Source organism: Zalophus californianus, chromosome 6, assembly GCF_009762305.2.
Source record: "Zalophus californianus isolate mZalCal1 chromosome 6, mZalCal1.pri.v2, whole genome shotgun sequence".
Lineage (NCBI taxonomy): Eukaryota > Metazoa > Chordata > Mammalia > Carnivora > Otariidae > Zalophus > Zalophus californianus.
Window position 1 is genome coordinate 141240692 of NC_045600.1, and position 17692 is coordinate 141258383.

Sequence of the window (17692 nt, forward strand, 5' to 3'; positions counted from 1 at the left end):
CAAGAAGAAAGAAATGACATATAGGGGCACCTGGGTGGCTCAGGTCATGATGCCAGGTCATGATCGAGCCCCACATCAGGCTCCCTGCTCCGCGGGAAGCCTGCTTCTCCCTCTCCCACTCCCCCTGCTTGTGTTCCCTCTCTCGCTGTGTGTGTCTGTCAAATAAATAAATAAAATCTTTAAATAAATAAATAAATAAATGCTCTTTCCTTAAAAGAAAATGACAGATTGGAAAGAAGAAATTAAACTGTCTTTATTCACAGACATCATGATCGTGTAGATTCCAAGGAACTTACAAAAAGCTCCAATTAGTAGTTTAGCAAGGCCATAGAACACGAGGTTAACCTACAAAATCAACCTCATTTCTACATACTAGTAACCAACAATCGAAAACTAAAATTTGCAAAACAGCATTTAAAATAACTCCGAAACAATGAACTACATACACCCAGGTATAAATCAAACACAACACACATTAGTATCTGTCTGCTGAAAACTGCCCGATACTGACGGAAGAGATAAAGCCTAAACAGATACACTATGCTCTTGGATTGGAATACTCAACATAGTGAAATATCTGTTCTCCCCCAAATGATCTATAGATCTAATGTAGTTCCATTCGAAGTCCCAGCAGAATATTTTTGGTAGATACAGATACATTAACATACATTACATGGAAACACAAACTAGAATAGCCTAAGAATTTTTTAAAAGAACCAACTTAGAGGACTCACCCTATCTAATTTGAGGCTAGTTATATAGCTATTGCAATCAAGACAAGGTAGCATTTATTGGTGAAAGGAAACAGGTCAGTGAACAGAACAGTGAGTCTATAAAGACCCACACAAATGTAGTCAAATGGTTCCCGAAGAAGGTGCAAAGGCAAGACAGGCTGCTATTTTCAACAGATGGTGTTGAATAATTGGATATTCACATGCCAAACAAAGCTCTACCTATGCCTCCTTACGAGGCAAAACTTAGATCAAAGATCTAAACATAAAAGCTAAACCAATATTTCTTTTAGAACAGAAAACACTCATGGTATTTGGTTAGGCAGAGTTCTTAGTTAGGACATCAAAAACATCCATAAAAGAAAAAAATGGTGAGTTGGACTTGAGCCATTTTTTTTTAAAGGTTTTATTTATTTACTTGAGAGAGAGAGACAATGAGATATAGAAAGCATGAGAGGGGGGAGGGTCAGAGGGAGAAGCAGACTCCCCGCAGAGCAGGGAGCCCGATGTGGGACTCGATCCCGGGACTCCAGGATCATGACCTGAGCCGAAGGCAGTCGCTCAACTAACTGAGCCACCCAGGCGCCCCGGACTTGAGCCATTTTTAAGACTTGCTTTGCACAAGATACTGCTAAGAGATTGAAGAGAAAAATCACCAACTAGGAGAAAATATTTGCAAGTCATGTATCTGATGAAAGACACGTATCCAGAATATATTTTAAAAACTCCCAAAAGGTAAAAGGAAACAACTGGACTATAGGAGGGAGAGGGGTGCAAGCCCTATCAGACCAAAATATCCTACAGAGCTTCTATGCTGCCATGTGGTACGGGCCAGATCAGAAGAGAAAGTCTAGAAATAGACTCAAATACACATAGAACCTAGGTACAGGATAATGGTGGCATATGGGTGTGCACATAATGGCTAGCTGCTTGAAAAAAGTCAAAATGAGGCAGATGGTAGAATGCTGGATACTGGGGGTGGGTGTGCGGGGGTTGAGGACTTAGTGTTTAATGGGTATAGAATTTCAGTAGAGAATTTTAAAAAAGTCCTGGAAGTGGATGGTGCTGGCTGCACAATGTGAATGTACCTAATACCATTGAACTATACACTTAAAAATGGCTAAATGGTAACTTTTATGTTAAGTATATTTTACCACAAGAAAAAAAGGTATCGGGGCGCCTGGGTGGCTCAGTCGTTAAGTGTCTGCCGTCGGCTCAGGTCGTGATCCAGCCCCGCATCGGGCTCCCTGCTCAGTGGGGAGCCTGCCTCTCCCTCTCCCTCTGTCGCTCCCCCTGCTTGTGCTTGCTCTCTCCCTCTCTCTGTCAAATAAATAAATAAAATCTTTAAAAAAAAAAGGTATCGTAAAGACACCCCAGTCAGGAAAAATTTCTTAAATCACATATATGCACACACACCAATTGACCATAAAGGGAAATGCTGATAAAGTTGATATTAAGCACTTCTGTTGATCAAAAGTTGTTGTTTGTTGTTATTTGTAAAACACTCTGAGCATTACCTGGCACAGAGTAACATTTAACACAAACTGGTTAACACCAAAAGATACCACACAGACTGAAAAACCAACACGGCAGAAAACATTCTCAACATGTAACCATTAAGAGACTTGTACCTAACATAAATGAAGAAAACAAATCACTAAGAAAAATACAGAAAAATTTAAAAGGGCAGAAAACGGAAACAGGCACTTTAAAACAGAAAAACCCCAAATGGCCAAAAAATAAATGAAAAGCTGCCCAACTTCCCTAGTACTGGGGGAAACACAAACGAAAACTGCTGCATGTCTGCGTGGTGTTTGAGCCGCTCCAAACCCCACACTGCTGGTGGGGCTACACAGTTCTCTGGTAAAGATACCTCGGCCGCCAGTTCTACTCTGAATATTCTGCAGATGAACCTGGACACATGTGCACAAGGTTTGTGACCAATAATCAGAAACAAAAATGACCATCGGAGAGGATTCTGGGAAAAGGCAGAGTAGGAAGTACCCGTCTCCGCACCTAGACAACGACGGTGCTGGCAGAATCGGTTTGGTGCAACTGTTTTGGAACTCGAGTTTGCTGCAGGCTCGCCACTTGCAGGGGAAGGCGTGGATGGTAAAAACTGTGATGAACTTTGGGCAGTTTCAGCTCTGCACAGTAGTGGCCACCCCGCCCCCACCCCCCAGCCACTGGCAGCAGCTGTACAAATATTCCCCAAGCAGCCGCCACACAGTTCTAAGAGTCAGGGTGGGCAAAAGGAACCTGTCCTCCAAATAGCAGGGGTCTGTGTTCTGGGTGCTGCTTCTCATCACGGAGGTGCAGAGAGGCAGGCGGCCAGGGTTGCGGTACCTCCGTGTATCGTTGCAAGCCTGTCCCCACTCTGGTTCAAGCGACTCCCAGGAGACTTGAAGGGCCGGTGCCTTTTGGTTCCCCCTTCATTTTTCACTTTTTGCCTTTTAGAAGGAGCTAGACATTACAGACTGGCACCTTGGGGGCATCTGGGTGATGCAGTCAGTTGAATGTCCGACTCTGATTTCTGCTCAGGTCATGATCTCAGGGTTGTGAGTCCAAGCCCTGCAATGGGCTCCACACTCAGCAGGGAGTCAGCTTGAGATTTTTCTCTCCCTCTCTCTCTCTCTCTGCCCCTCCCCTCCATGCTGCACACACACGCTCCCTAATAATAAATAAATCTAAAAAAAAAAAAAAAAAGACTGGCACATCCCAAAACTTCTGCATATGTGGGGGAAATTAGAAAGGGACTGTGTATGCCCAAGGAAAGGCTTAGAAAAGACACAAGAAGACAAAGCTTACACCTCAGGCTGACTGTTGGTACAGAGACAGCTTACAACAATAAGAAAACAAAAACAATAACAAAAAAGAGCAATCCTTGGAAAGAGGGGAGAATCCAATTTCCAGAGTTACCACATTACTGGATTCAGATGTCCCATGTTCAACAAATGTCACAAGGTTTACAGAGAAACAGGAAAGTATGCCAATATCAAAGGAAAAAATAAAGGATCTGTCCCTGAAAAACTTAATGGCAGACATGTTTGACAAAGGCTTTAAAACAATGGTCTTAAACATGCTTAAAGAGCTAGAGGAAGATGTGGAGAAAGTCAAGAAAGCATGTGAACAAGACAGAAATATCATTAAGGAGATGGAAAACCTAAAAAGAAATTCTGGAGCTGCAAAGTACAGTTCTCAAATTAAAACCTCACCAGAGGGAGTCAAAGACAGAGTTGAGCAGGCAGAGGAAAGAATCAGATACTGAAGACAGGACAATGGGAATGATTGAGACCGAGGAGCAGAAAGAAAAAAGGACTGAGCAAAAGCGAACAGAGCCTAACAGCCCTCCAGGATATCAACTCAAGGACCAACACCTACATCACGGGAGTCCCGGAAAGAGGAGAGAGAATGGGGCAAAGAGAGCATTTGAAGAAATAATGGCCGAAGACTTCCCGAATTTGAAGAAAGACATGACTATAAATATCCAAGAAGCTCAATGAACTCCCAAGTAAGATGAACTCAGACCCATATTAAGACACATCACAGTCAAACTTTCAAAAGACAAACAGCAAAACTTAAAAGCAGCAAGAGAGAAGCGAATCATCACATACAAGGCATCCTCAACAAGATTAAGTAACGTGAAGCCATAAGGAGAAATGAAGACCTCAATAAAGGTAAATACATCGGCAATTATAAAATCTTTTATCGTACAATTGGCTTGTAACTATTTTTCGTCAATGTGACTTAAGAAACTAATTCATTCAAAGAAAAACAATTACTAATGTAAAAGGTAGTTTCACTGTACCTTTGGTTTGTAACTCCAAATCTTATTTTCTACATGATTTGGGAGACTAATGCATTTAAAAGAATTATTAGTTCATGTTCTGGGGCACACATTGTATAAAGACGTAATTTTAGGACATCAACAACAAAGGGGTGGGGGCAGAGCTATATAGAGGAGCAGAGTCTTTCCAGGTTACTAAAGTTGCTATAAATTCAAATTAGAATGTTACAGTTTTGATAATAAATGTAATCCCTGCAGCAGCCACAAAAGAAATGCTATGAGGTTGCACAAAAGGACGCGAAGAAGAGATTTAAACACTTCACTACAAACAAACAAACAAAACCACCCTAAACACAAAAGAAATGCAGGAAATAAGGGACAAAAAAGTGACAGTATGTAGAGAAAACAAATAGCATGATGACAGAAGTCAGTCCCTCCTCATCAGTAATTAGTTTAAATGGAAATGGGTTTAATTCTCCAATCAAAAGACAGCGATTGGGGGGCATCCGGGGGACTCAGCTGGTTAAGCGTCTGCCTTGGCTCGGGTCATGGTCCCAGGGTCCTGGGATCGAGCCCCACATCGGGCTCCCTGCTCAGTGGGGAGCCTGCTTCTCCTTCTGTCCCTCCCCACTGCTCGGGCTTTCTTTCTCTCTCAAATAAAATCTTTTTTTTTTTTTTTAAGATTTTATTTATTTATTTGACAAAGAGAGACACAGTGAGAGAGGGAACACAAGCAGGGGGAGTGGGAGAGGGAGAAGCAGGCTTCCCGCGGAGCAGGGAGCCCGATGCGGGGCTCGATCCCAGGACCCCGGGACCATGACCCGAGCCGAAGGCAGACGCTTAATGACAGCCACCCAGGCGCCCCAATAAATAAAATCTTTTTAAAAAAAGACAGCAATTGGCATAATGGATAAAAACACACGTACAACTGTATACTGTTTACAAGAGGCTCACTTAAGATACAAGACATACACAGGCTGAAAGTGAAAAGCTGGAGATATCCCAGGCAAGTAGACACCAAAAGAGAGTAGGAGCTATACCAATATCAGACAAAACAGACTTTCAATCAAAAATGGTACATGACTCGGGCGCCTGGGTGGCTCAGTTGTTAGGCGTCTGCCTTCGGCTCGGGTCATAGTCCCAGGGTCCTGGGATCGAGCCGGCATCGGGCTCCCTGCTGGGCGGGAAGCCTGCTTCTCCCTCTGCCCCTCCCCCTGCTTGTGTTCCCTCTCTCGCTGTGTCTCTGTCAAATAAATAAAATCTTAAAAAAACAAAAAAAAAAACAAAAAAGGTACATGACTCAAAAAATTACATTACATATTAATAAAAGACTCCATCCATCAAGAAAATATAAAAATTATCAGCATTTACACACCTAATGACCATTAAAATAGGTGAAGCAAAAACTAACAGAATTGAAGGGAGAAACAGGTTTTTTATCAACATATAATGTATTATTTGTTTCAGGGGTACAGGTCTGTGATTCATCAGTCTTACATAACACCCAGTGCTCATTACAACACATACCCTCCCCAGTGTCCAGCACCCAGTACTCCATCCCCCAGCCTCCTCCCCTCCAGCAGCCCTCAGTTTGTTTCCTGAGATTAAGAGTCTCTTATGGTTTGCCTCCCTCTCTGGTTTCGTCTTGTTTCAGTTTTTCCTCTCTTCCCCTATGATCCTGGGAGAAACCAGTTCTGCAGTAACAGCTGGAGACTTCAGTATCCCGCTCCCAATAACGGACAGAACAACCAGACGGAAGGAAACAGAGGACGTGCACAGCACAGTAAATCAACTAGACCTAACAGACACGCGCACAACACTCCAGCCAAGAGCAACACACACATTCTTCTCCAGTGCACAGGGGACACTCCCCACAACAGACCATATATTAGGCCACAAATTAAGTCTTAAAGATATCATACAGAGCAGTCCCTATCAAAATACCAAAAGCATTTTTCATAGAACTAGAGTAAGCCTAAGGTTTGCATGGGACCACAAAAGATCCTGAACAGCCAAAGTAATTTTGAGAAACAAAAACAAAACCAGAGGCAGCCCAATTCCAGACTTCAAGTTATATTACGAAGCTGTAGTCATCAACAGTATGGTACTGGCATAAAAACAGACACATAGATCAGTGGACCAGAATAGAGAGCCCAGAAATAAACCTACAATTATATGGTCAATTAATCTTTGACAAAGCAGGAAAGAATATCCAATGGGAAAAAGACAGTCTCATCAACAAATGGTGTTAGGAAACCTGGACAGCCACATGCAAGAAAAACCCCCCAAGCCCCCCAAACAAAAAACTGGACCCCTTGCCTTCACCACACACAAAAATAAACTCAAAATGGATGAAAGGCCTAAGTGTGAGACCTGAAACCATAAAACTCCTAGAAGCGAGCATAGGCAGTCATCTCTCTCACACTGCAGCAACACTTTTCTAGATACGTCTCCTGAGACAAGGGAAATAAAAAATTATCAGGACTTCATCAAAACAAAAAGCTTCCACACGGTGAAGGAAACAACCAACTAAAAGGCAACCTACCTCCAAAGACGACATGCAGATGACCAGCAGACACACGAAAAGATGCTCCATTTCACTCATCATCAGGGAAACGCAAATCATAACCACAATGAGAGATCACCTCACACCGTCAGAATGGCTAGAATCAACGACAAGAAATACCAAGTGTTGGCAAGGATGTGGCAAAAAGGGAACCCTTCCACTGGTGCAGCCACTGTGGAAAACAGACCATCCTCAGAAAGTTAAAAATAGAACTACCCTACTGGGTGTGTTTACTCAAAAAATATAAAAACATGAACTTAAAGGGATACACGCACCCCTATGTGTATAGTAGCGTTATTTACAATAGCCAATTATGGAAGCAGCCCAAGTGTCCATCAATAGATGAATGGGTAGGGGCGCCTGGGTGGCTTGGTCGTTAAGCGTCTGCCTTCGGCTCAGTTCATGATCTCGGGGTCCTGGGATCGAGCCCCACATCGGGCTCCCTGCTCCGCGGGAAGCCTGCTTCTCCCTCTCCCACTCCCCCTGCTTGTGTTCTCTCTCTCACTGTCTCTCTCTGTCAAATAAGTAAATAAAATCTTTAAAAAGAAGAAATAGATGAATGGGTAAAGAAGATGTGGGGTGTGTGTGTGTCTGTGTCTGTGTGTATAATGGAATATTATTCAGCCATAAAAAGAATGAAATCTTGCCATTTGCAACAACATGGATGGAGCTAGAAAGTATGATGCTAAGTGAAATAAATCCTTCAGACAAAAACAAACAGCACAGAATTTCACTCGTATGTACAATTTAAGAAACAAAAGAAGCAAAAAGAAAAAAAAAGGGACAAATCAAGAAAGAGACTCAACTGTAGAGAACAAACAGATGGTCACCACAGGGGAAGTAGGAGGGGCATGGATAAAACAGGTGAAGGGGATTAAAAGTACACCTATCAGGATGAGCAGTGTATGGAAGAGTTGAATCACTACATTGTACACCTGAAACTGGTATGTTAACTATCCTGGAATTAAAGTTAAAAACTTAATAAAGATATCATACACAGTATCTTGTCTGACCACAGCAGGATGAAGTTAGAAATCAGTAACAGAGAAAACTGAAAATTCACAATATTGTTGAAATCAAACAATACATTTCAAACAACCAATGGATCAAAGAAGAAATCACGGGGCAAATTAAAATATAGAGACAAATGAAAATGAAAACACAACATACCAAAACTCACGGGACACAGCAAAAGTGGTGCTAAGGAGGAGAGTGGAGAGCTATAAATGCTCACATTTAAAAACAAGAAAGAGGGCGCCTGGGTGACTAAGTTAGTTAAGCGTCTGCCTTCAGCTCAGGTCATGATCCCAGGGTCCTGGGATCGAGCCCCACATGGGGGTCCCTGCTCCGCAGGAAGCCTGCTTCTCCCTCTCCCACTCCACCTGCTTGTGTTCCTGCTCTTGCTGTGTCTCTGTCAAATAAATAAAATATAATTAAAAAAAAATAAAAACAAGAAACAGGGCGCCTGGGTGGCTCAGTCAGTTAAGCGTCTGCCTTCGGCTCAGGTCATGATCCCAGGGTCCTGGGATCGAGTCCAGTTTCGGGCTCCTTGCTCAGCAAGAGAGCCTGCTTCTCCCTCTGCCTGCAGCTCCCCCTGCTTGTGCTCTCTGATAAATAAAATCTTAAAAAAAAAAAAATCCTGGGTGCCTGGGTGGCTCAGTTGGTTAAGCGACTGCCTTCGGCTCAGGTCATGATCCTGGAGTCCCGGGATTGAGTCCCGCATCGGGCTCCCTGCTGAGCAGGGAGTCTGCTTCTCCCTCTGACCCTACCCCCTCTCATGTACTCTATCTCATTCTGTCTCTCAAATAAATAAATAAATAAAATATTAAAAAAAAAATCCTAAAATCCATATGCAATCTCAAGGGACCCCAAATAGCCAAAACATTCTTAAAAAAGAAAAACAAAACTAGAGGACTCACACTTTGATTTCAAAACCTACTACACAAAGCTTCAGTAATTAAAACAGTTGTGGCACTGCATTAAGGACAGACATACAGACTGATGGAACAGAATAGAGAGCCCAGAAGTAAACCCTTGCATATGATTTTTGACAAGGGTGTCACGACCATTCAATAGGAAAAAGAACAGTCTTTTCAACAAATGGTGTAGGGAAAACTGGACAATCACACACAAAAGAACAAAGTCGGACCCTTATTTAACATCGTATATGTAAATTAACTCAAAATGGATCAAGGACCTAAATGTAGGACCCAAAACAATAAAACTCTTGAAAGAAAACACAGGACAAAAGCCTCATGACATTGGATTTGGCAATAATTTAATAGGACACCAAAGGCACAGGTGACAAAAGAAAAACAAGTTGGACTTCATGAAAATTAAAGTTTTTTTTTTTTTTTTTTTTTTTTACAACCAGAGACCCTATCAACAGAGTAAAAAGGCAATCCACAGGAGAAGATATCTTCGAATCACATATCCGATGAGGAATTAATATCCAGAACACAGGCAGAGCTCCTAAAACTCAACAAAACCCAAATAAATCAAAAACAGCCAAAGCGTCTGAATCGGCATTTTCCATATGAATGGCAATAAACACATGAAAAGGTGCATCACTAATCATTAGGGAAATGCAAATCAGTAACACAGGGAGACAGCATTTTATAACCATTAGGATGGCGATTTATCAAGAAAAACAGAAAAGAAGTGTTGGGCAAGGATGTAGGAAAACTGGAACCTTATACACTGTTGTAGAAATTCAAAATGGTACAGCCTCCGTGGAATACAGTATGTAGGCTCATAGAAAAATTCAAAATAGAATTATATGATCCAGAAATTCCACCTCTGAGTATATACTCAAAAGGACTAGAAATAGGGTCTCAAAGAAATATTTGCACACCTATGTTCATAGCAGCATTATTCACAGTAGCTAAAACACAGAAGCAACCCAGTGTCTATCAACTGATAAATGGATAAACAAAATGTGGTCAGTACTTGCGATGGAATACTACTCAGTCCTGAAAAGGAAATTCTGCAAAATGCTACAACATGGATGAACCTTGAGGACATAATGCTAAGTAACATGAGCTAGTGACAAAAAGATAAATACTGTATGATTCCATTAATATGAGGGGCTCAAAGTAGTCAAAATCAGAAAGACAGAAGGTATCATGGTGGTGGCGGGGAGGGCAGTGGGGAGTTACTGTTTAACAGGTAAAAAGGTTTTTTTTTTTAATATTTATTATTTATTTATTTGATAGCATGCATGAGAGAGAGAACAGACGGGGGGGGGGAGGGCAGAGGGAGAAGCAGACTCCCCGCTGAGCAGGGAGACTGACATGGGACTCAATCCCAGGACCCTGGGATCATGACCTGAGCCGAAGGCAGATGCTTAACCGACTGAGCCACCCAGGCGCCCCAACAGGTAAAAAGTTTTACAAGATGAAGAGAATTATGGGGGGCGGGTTGATGGTGTTGGCTGCACAACAATGTGAATTTATTTACTACTACTGAAATACACACTTAAAAATGGCTAATATACTTTTATGTGTATTTTAACTCAATAAAAGAACAAATGACCAACAAAAGAATATATAAAGAGGTGTATTCACACAATGGAATACCGTTAACACTAAAAATGAACGAACTGCAGGGCGCAAGGCAGAAGAATAATAAGACACAAAGGAACACACCCAAAATGATTTCATTTACATAAAGTTCAAAGCAAACACACCAAACTCTACTGAACAAGGATGCGCACAAGGGTGATACAACGCTAAGCGAAAATAGGTAACAGAAGATGCCCAGGATGACCCCTGCTGGTCCCCAATCTTGGCACGACCTCAGATCACCTTGGGTTGGCTGGGGGAGCTCTAAAATCTACCCCCTCCAGGCTCCGCGCCCAGAGGCTCGGCTCTCACTTTTCCTGCAGCGCTGGCCTCGGGCATGCCCTTCCAAAGCTCCTTAGGTGTCACCAACACGAGGACGAAGTTGACGACGCGGCTCTCCGGTGAGGGCACAGGGCCGGGGCGGGGCGGACGCGGGGCCTCTGGGCTGCTGGCAACGGTTTCCTCGGCTGGGGTGAGTCTCACTGGTGTGAGTGGATCATTGACTATACGTTCATTTCACGCCCTTACCCGTGGCCGTCAGCTCTCCCCTCTCTCCACAGCGCACACGTATGTGTTCCAGAGCCCACAGCTCACCGCCCTTACTTGGAGCTGCTTATCTACAAAATATTCCACACGGCGGGGCCGATCCAAGCTGGTTGTGCCCTTGTGGCCAAGCTGTCCATATTTACCTAAAGGGAAACGAGCTGCTGGGCCATCCTCCCCCCCCCCCCCCCCCCCCCGGGCCTTGGGGCTTTTCCCCGCCAGGAAGGAAAATCAGCCCATCAACCGAAGTGCAGGGCTTGAGCCACCACCCCGCCGGTGTCTGCTCTGGAAATTCAGGAGGCCAGAGCCACAGAGCCTTCGGGGCCAGGCCAGGTCCCCAAGAGGCAGCTGCCACCAGCCACACCAGGCAAGATGATCTTCCAGGTTCTCTGCTCCTAACCCCAGACACTACCCAGTGCCAGATCAACAGAGGTGTCATAAATGCTGCCTAACTCTTCCCTCAAGACAGTTTTTCAGGAAGATACACGGGAAGTACTAATATCTACTTCTCTCCCATGTGGTCTCTGACTTCGGTGTGCTTAGATCTGTTCTAGGCAAGGGAATATGTAGCATTTCCATCCCAGACTTCCAAGGGGTCAGGCCGAGGCCCCTGCTTCCGTCTGCTGCGTGGTTGTTATCTCCTGCCCTCTGCCCCCGGGCCCCTTCCTCCCCTGGTTTAAGCATCACACAAACAAACCTTTTACTTACCCCAGCCCCAGGTGTACAGCTCCCCAGTTCCTACAACCAGAAGGACAGTAAGGGGCTGTCACAAGGCATTTGTCTAGCATGACCTGCCACGGTCCAGAGCCAGCACCTTCTAAGTGTCCTGAGCTCTGCCTGGCATAGCACAACATATTCTCTAACAACTGTCTAATCACACCCGGGGCAGGAAAGGATCCAGGTGGAAGTTTACCTTCCTGGATGCCAACTGATGGGCCTGGCTCTCACAGCTACTGAGTTCAGGGGGCTTAGCACCTGGACCGCTCAGACCAAGCGGCCGGCAAACACTAGCATCCTTCCAGAAGGAGGGGCCTTCGTGGCCTGACAGTTGGGGGGCTACTGTTAAAGCCCCATGGGGGTTGGGGCTGTTTTCACTGAAGGAGGCGGCTACTCAGTACTTCTCAGAGACACTTAAAAGTCGAAGTTTTTAAGGGGATCACAGCCTTCTCTGCAGCACCAGCTAAGGGATGGGGTGGAGGACTTCCTGCTCCATCGTCAGCCGCCCGCCCAGCCCCCACTCACTTGTCACCACCGCTGTGTGCCGGGAGCCACAGCTGGCCTTGACTGCATCTGCGCCCCCGGGGAGATCCAGTAAAGCTGGGAAGGGCTGGAGGGCAATGAAGGGGGCCGGGGCTCCCTCCTCACCCCCGGCTGTTCTCCTCACTTCGGGGCCACCTTCATTCAGTCCACTGGCTTCAGAGAAGCAGCAAGAGAGAGTGAGGAGGATCGTGACTGGTAACGTGGAGCACTGGCTACACCTTAGCCATCCAGGACCTCAGGCGGCACGACAGCTCCACGAGGCCCCTGCCGTGGACACCACGGCTGCCGCTCCCAGCCCCCACGTTCCCCAGAAGCGCTGGAGTTGACAGGTCAGGGGGGAGTGCGCCAAGGAGGCTGGCATCAGCCCTGCCATACCCCCATCCCTCCCCAGAGCCCGGAGTCCTACAGAGGGTCCTGGGGTCCCAAGGATGTCCCGTGTCCCTTCTGAACACTACGAGGTCTCAGGCCAGCATGTGGCCAGGAGTCAGGAAGGACAGAAGCATGCGTGGAAGAACTGACCTTCACCTTCCCTTGCAACTGTCTTTCCATCCTCTGACAGGCTCCTGGTGGGCAGGGCCAGCTGCCCGGACTCATTCCAGCCCCAGATATAAATATCCCCAGTCTCTAAAAAAGAGGTGCAGGGGACCCATTAAGCAGACTGTGAACCGCACCCTCACCCTAAGCCCCCTGAATCCGTCCAAACACCCGCATACCCACTAATGCTGCCCCGCCCAGGCAGCCCTCCGGGCAGTGCCTCCCACAGGCCCCAGCAGCTTCCTGGTCTTACAGGCTTCCCTTCCCCCTCAAGTGCTTCCGGCGTCCTTTTCTTTAAACAGGGTCTCCTGGATCTTCCTCTCCAGTTTCACTTTTTCCCTTTGTTGCTAAATTGCCCCCGCCCCACCTCCCACATGTGAACCTGCCGAACGCCATCTTGCACAGCGCTGCCATGACGACGCTGCCATGACGACAGTTCGGAGGCCCCAACGAAGCCTCCTTGAGAACAGCCCCCAGACACACTTTCTTTTTTTTTAAATAACACACATAATAGACCCTAAGAACACCCTTAGGGCATAAGGTCCTTGGCTCTGCTCTGGAGAGGGGTCAGACACGGAACTATTCTCGCACATTCTCCTCCCGGGTGGTCGCCCAGCAGGGGCTCCCAGCCTCTAGGGCTATAAAAGCAGGTCTGACGGGAGGGGGCTGTGGTCACAGCCGTGTTGCAGCCGCCCAAGACGAGTCCGGAAGCTCCTTTAGTAAACCGTTTCTTGTCAAGCTGGACTTGTGGACCTTTTTCTTTGGTCTAGAACTCCTTTGGAGGTGGCTTCGCATAAACTTAACTTTCATGGAACACACCACCACACACACTTCAGAAATGTATCCCTGGAAATTCCCAACGGCCTCCGTTTCAAACCCACTGAGCCCGGGACACCCCTTTCCTCAGCCCCACCCACCACTGGTCCCAGTGAAAGCCTCTTCTGGAAGCTCTCACCTTCCTTGCCTCTCATGTAAAAATTCACTAATGACAGCTCATTTTTAATCAAGTGTTTACTTTGTGCCAGCATTTTAAGCACTTTTCAATATAATCATTTAATTCTCAGAAGAGCCCTACAGAGGGTTAGAGGGCAACATCCCCGTTTAATTCATGAGAAAACAGTGGACATGAAGAGGTGAAGTGCTCTGCCCAAGGTCACAAGGGGCAAAGTGATGATCTGAACCCAGCAAGTCTGGCCTGAAGCATCTGTGCTCCAAACACTCTAACGAACTCAAGACCTCAAATTTCTAGCACCCTGAAGTGGGAGACTTCCCACCTGGCTGTTTCTAGTCTTCTCCTCCTGTCCCTCCGGTCCAGTAGTTTCCATGCGTCGCTGCCAAGCCAGGCCCATGACAGAGGACTATGGGGGTGGCGGTGCAGGCACACGATGTTTTTAAAGCTGCCCCCCACCCCCGGGGATAGAAGCGGCAGCCAGAGCCCCAGGTGCAGACCCTTGCAAAGACCGCCTGCTCCCAGCCTCACTCAACAACCTAGCAATCAGCTACAGCTGGGTGGCCCGCCAGGGCGGTGGACTTACGATCCCAAACGAAGGTCCTCATTCTGGGCTCACCCTCACCACCTTTATCCTCCCTGTGGACATCTGCGTGTCCACCGTGTGCCACACGTCATGGCCACCTGACGCCCTGCACCCTTTCTCCTCCATTCTCCTCAGCTCAGCTGCCTCCTCACCCCTTCCTGCGCCCTTGCGGAGTGTTTTAGAATCGCAGCCCTGGCTGGCGGCCGAGGCCTGGGAGAGGTAGGGAGCCCACCATCAGAAGACAGCAAACATCTGCACCAGTCACGGTGCGAGTGGGTAATGGCCCGGGCAGAGGGCTGACTTTGAGAGGCACTGAGGAGTCCTCCAAGACCTGGCTGATTAATATGGGATGAACGTGGAAGGAGGCCTGGCTAGACTACCCACCAACACTGGAAGAGGAGGAAGGTTTGGAGCCTAGGAGACCTTGAGTTTGTCCGGAGAGGCACTATGTCACTTACCACTCACACACACGGAGTGCCAGCCGCCGGCGGCCACCTCAGCCATGGGAAGGCCCTGCAGCGCCTCCAGCAGCCTCGGCTCCGGCTGGGCCTCCAGAGTCCCGTGGCCCAGCTGTCCGTGCCTGCGCAAGCGAGAGCCCAAGCAGGTCCTCCTCCCCTTCCTTCCCCAGTCCCACGCTCGGGTCCCCACTCGGAGCCACGTTTACCTGCCCCCGCCCCGCGCCCACATCCGGCCACGCCCCCCCCCTCACCTGCCCTGGCCCCAGGAGAACACCTGGCCCGCCTCGTCCAGCAGCAACGCATGCTCGGCGCCCAGCTCCAGCCGGCGCGCCCGCAGCTCCGGGGCCAGAGGCCGGTAGAAGGGCGGCCGCGGACTCACGTAGGCGCGCGCGCCGGGCAGCAGGGGCAGCGCCCCGGCCTGGGCCTCACCGCCCGCGCCGTCTGCCCCCTCGGCCTCCGGCACCAGCGTGTGGGTCCACAGGGGCTCCCCGCGCAGCGCGGAACCCGGCGCCCAGGCCTGCAGCTCCGGCCCGGGCCCGAGCCCCCGCCCGGCGCGCAGCACCACGAGGAGCGCCTCCGAGGCCCACGCGTCCCTGCAGCCGCCCGCCGCGCCGTCCGCCGCGCCCGACAGCTGCACCTGGCCTCCACCTGCGAGAGCGGAGAGCGGGCTGGGGAGCGGCCGGGCCACGCGCCCGGGGCCGGGGGCGGAAGTGGGACGGAGGGGGGCGCTCACGGGTCACGACGGCGGTGTAGCTCCAGCTGGCGCTCACGCGGCGGACGTCGGCGCCCGCGCCCGGTGTCCGCAGCGGCTCGGGGCTGTGCACCTGGCGCCCGCGCCCCGAGCCCAGCGCCTGCCCGAAGCCGCAGAAACCGAAGCCGAACCAGGACCCCCGGGGCTCCTCGGCCATGCTGGCCGCCACCTGAATGGGGTGGGAGGCGGGACAGGGTTAGAAAGGCCACCAGACCGAGGAAGATTCTGGGCTGCCTAGAATGGGGGCACTTGCCCTGTCTTTTCCCTTGGACTCAAGCAAGCTCATGGCTCCACAGAGTAGGCACCAGGTATTTAAGTGGCCTCTCCCTTAGACGTCGTCCTAGGAGGTGAGCCCCTCCAGCTCCCAGTGTCAGGCACATTATCCCACGTCATCTTGGGAACCAGAATTACCCCCATTTGACAGAGGAGACTCCCAGAGAAAGTAACCCTTACGCAGTCACATAACTTAGGACCAAGAGGGGCAGAGGCCGAAATCAAGGCCCACCGACTCCACATACAGTGCTCTTCCCACCAGGGCAAAGCAGAGCGTTTGGGAGACAGGGCCCTGTGCGGGTTCAACCAGCTCCAGGGTTCACGTGTTTGCCTCTGCAGGGAGAGGTGCCTGTGTCGTTGGTCCATTTACTTAAGCTTTCTGAGTCCAGTTCAGTTTCTTCAGTTTTACAAAGGCAGGGGATAGGAGAGGGTGCTGTCTGTACGTACCTTGTAGACCTGTGGGGAACAGATGGAAATAAACGGTTCACGTACTGGCACATACCACGATAGGCACAAGGTAAGTACTGGCTTATTAAATCCAGTACTTAGAGTTGACTTTAGAAAGTCCAGGGGTGCTTACTGGTTTTCAAGGGACCCATATAAACACAATTTCAACTGGACCTCACCTAGTCATTTATTCGTTCTACAAGCATGTATTGTTGCCCTCCCTTGGGCGGATGAGAAAGACGGCTGTCTGCCCCCAGGGAGTTCACACATTAAATCGGGAAACCAATACACCGGCCCGTGGTTCCAAAAACAACGCCGCTTTTTCCGTACAGCATGTTCGGCTTTGAAGTCAGCTATGGGGTCCCTCCTGCGACCAAAGCTCCTTAACCCAGACCTGGGCTCCTAACCCAAGGGGGCCTCTGACCTTGAGCTTGACCCCGCGCCCTCCACCCTCCTCGGGCAGCTCCTCCCGGCGGGCAGTCTCGAGGGAGGAAAAGCGGGGATGCAGGGCAGTCACTCAGGACCCGGGTGCCGGCCGCCGCGGGGGAAACGTTTGAAGAGCCGCCCCCCGGGCCAGGCGCCCATTGGCTGCCGCAGCCTCCCCGGGCCAATCGCCGGCGAGGGCGGTGACGTCACCGCCCGGGGCGGGCGGCCGCAGGGCGGTGCTCACCTCGGTACCCGCAGTCCCGGCCGCGGCCTGTCGGGCCCGAGCTCTGACAAGCCGGTCCGCGGGTGTGCGCTGTGCCGCTGCAGCCTCGGGTGTGAGGTGGGGTAACCTCCGGTGGGCGCGTACCCGAGGCAGAGGTGGGCCGGACGGTCCCGCCCCCTGCAGGCCCGCACGGAGTTCAGGTTAGAATCCGAGCTGCGGGGCTGGCGAGGAGCGACCGCGGCGACGCGGGCACCCCGCCATTCCCCTCAGCCCCCGACGGCGGCAGCTCGCGACCCACACGAGGGGCTGATGCCCAACCGGAAGCAGTCGTACTAGGCGGGCGCCTCAGCGAGCTTGGCCTTCCATTGGCTCGGGGCCTGTCACTCATCTCTGCGAGCCAATGAGCTTCACTCTGGACTCCCAGAACGGAAGCAGGTGCTCGCGGCTCTCTGCCCCGGCAGGTGGCGGAGCTCTCGCTCCCCCCGGATCAGCTACAGGATTTTTCCGTGAGGGAAGAGCGGCCCAGGACGACACACCAACCCCAAATCCAGCGCACCGCCCAGTGGAGGCCACGGGGAACGCTCAGTACAGAGAC

General features: G+C 49.4%; 1 protein-coding gene and 1 long non-coding RNA gene across 6 annotated transcripts in view; both read right to left on the bottom strand.

Moving 5' to 3' along the window:
• LOC113909914 overlaps positions 1 to 7183 on the bottom strand; it is a 24228-nt gene extending 17045 nt beyond the window's left edge. Inside the window, exon 1 of the long non-coding RNA XR_003515850.1 lies at positions 7064 to 7183. This is a non-coding gene — a long non-coding RNA (uncharacterized LOC113909914). The remainder of the gene's footprint in view (positions 1 to 7063) is intronic.
• Positions 7184 to 10367: 3184 nt separating this feature from the next.
• On the bottom strand, positions 10368 to 17479 carry RCCD1 (RCC1 domain containing 1). Of its 5 annotated transcripts, none has more exons than XM_027571583.2 (9): positions 17119 to 17459; positions 16449 to 16457; positions 15711 to 15897; positions 15229 to 15625; positions 14978 to 15099; positions 12970 to 13074; positions 12433 to 12603; positions 11899 to 11928; positions 10368 to 11336 (listed from the first exon to the last, which is right to left on the bottom strand). In XM_027571583.2, the coding sequence occupies exons 3-9, from the start codon at positions 15883 to 15885 to the stop codon at positions 11185 to 11187; spliced, it is 1152 nt and encodes a 383-aa protein (XP_027427384.1). In that variant the 5' UTR covers positions 15886 to 15897; positions 16449 to 16457; positions 17119 to 17459; the 3' UTR covers positions 10368 to 11184. The 5 variants fall into 5 exon arrangements, with proteins under 5 accessions (XP_027427384.1, XP_027427385.1, XP_027427387.1 ...); XM_027571584.2 differs by lacking the exon at positions 17119 to 17459 and adding an exon at positions 16628 to 16985; XM_027571586.2 differs by lacking the exon at positions 17119 to 17459 and adding an exon at positions 16873 to 16979.
• Between the last annotated feature and the right edge of the window lie 213 nt (positions 17480 to 17692).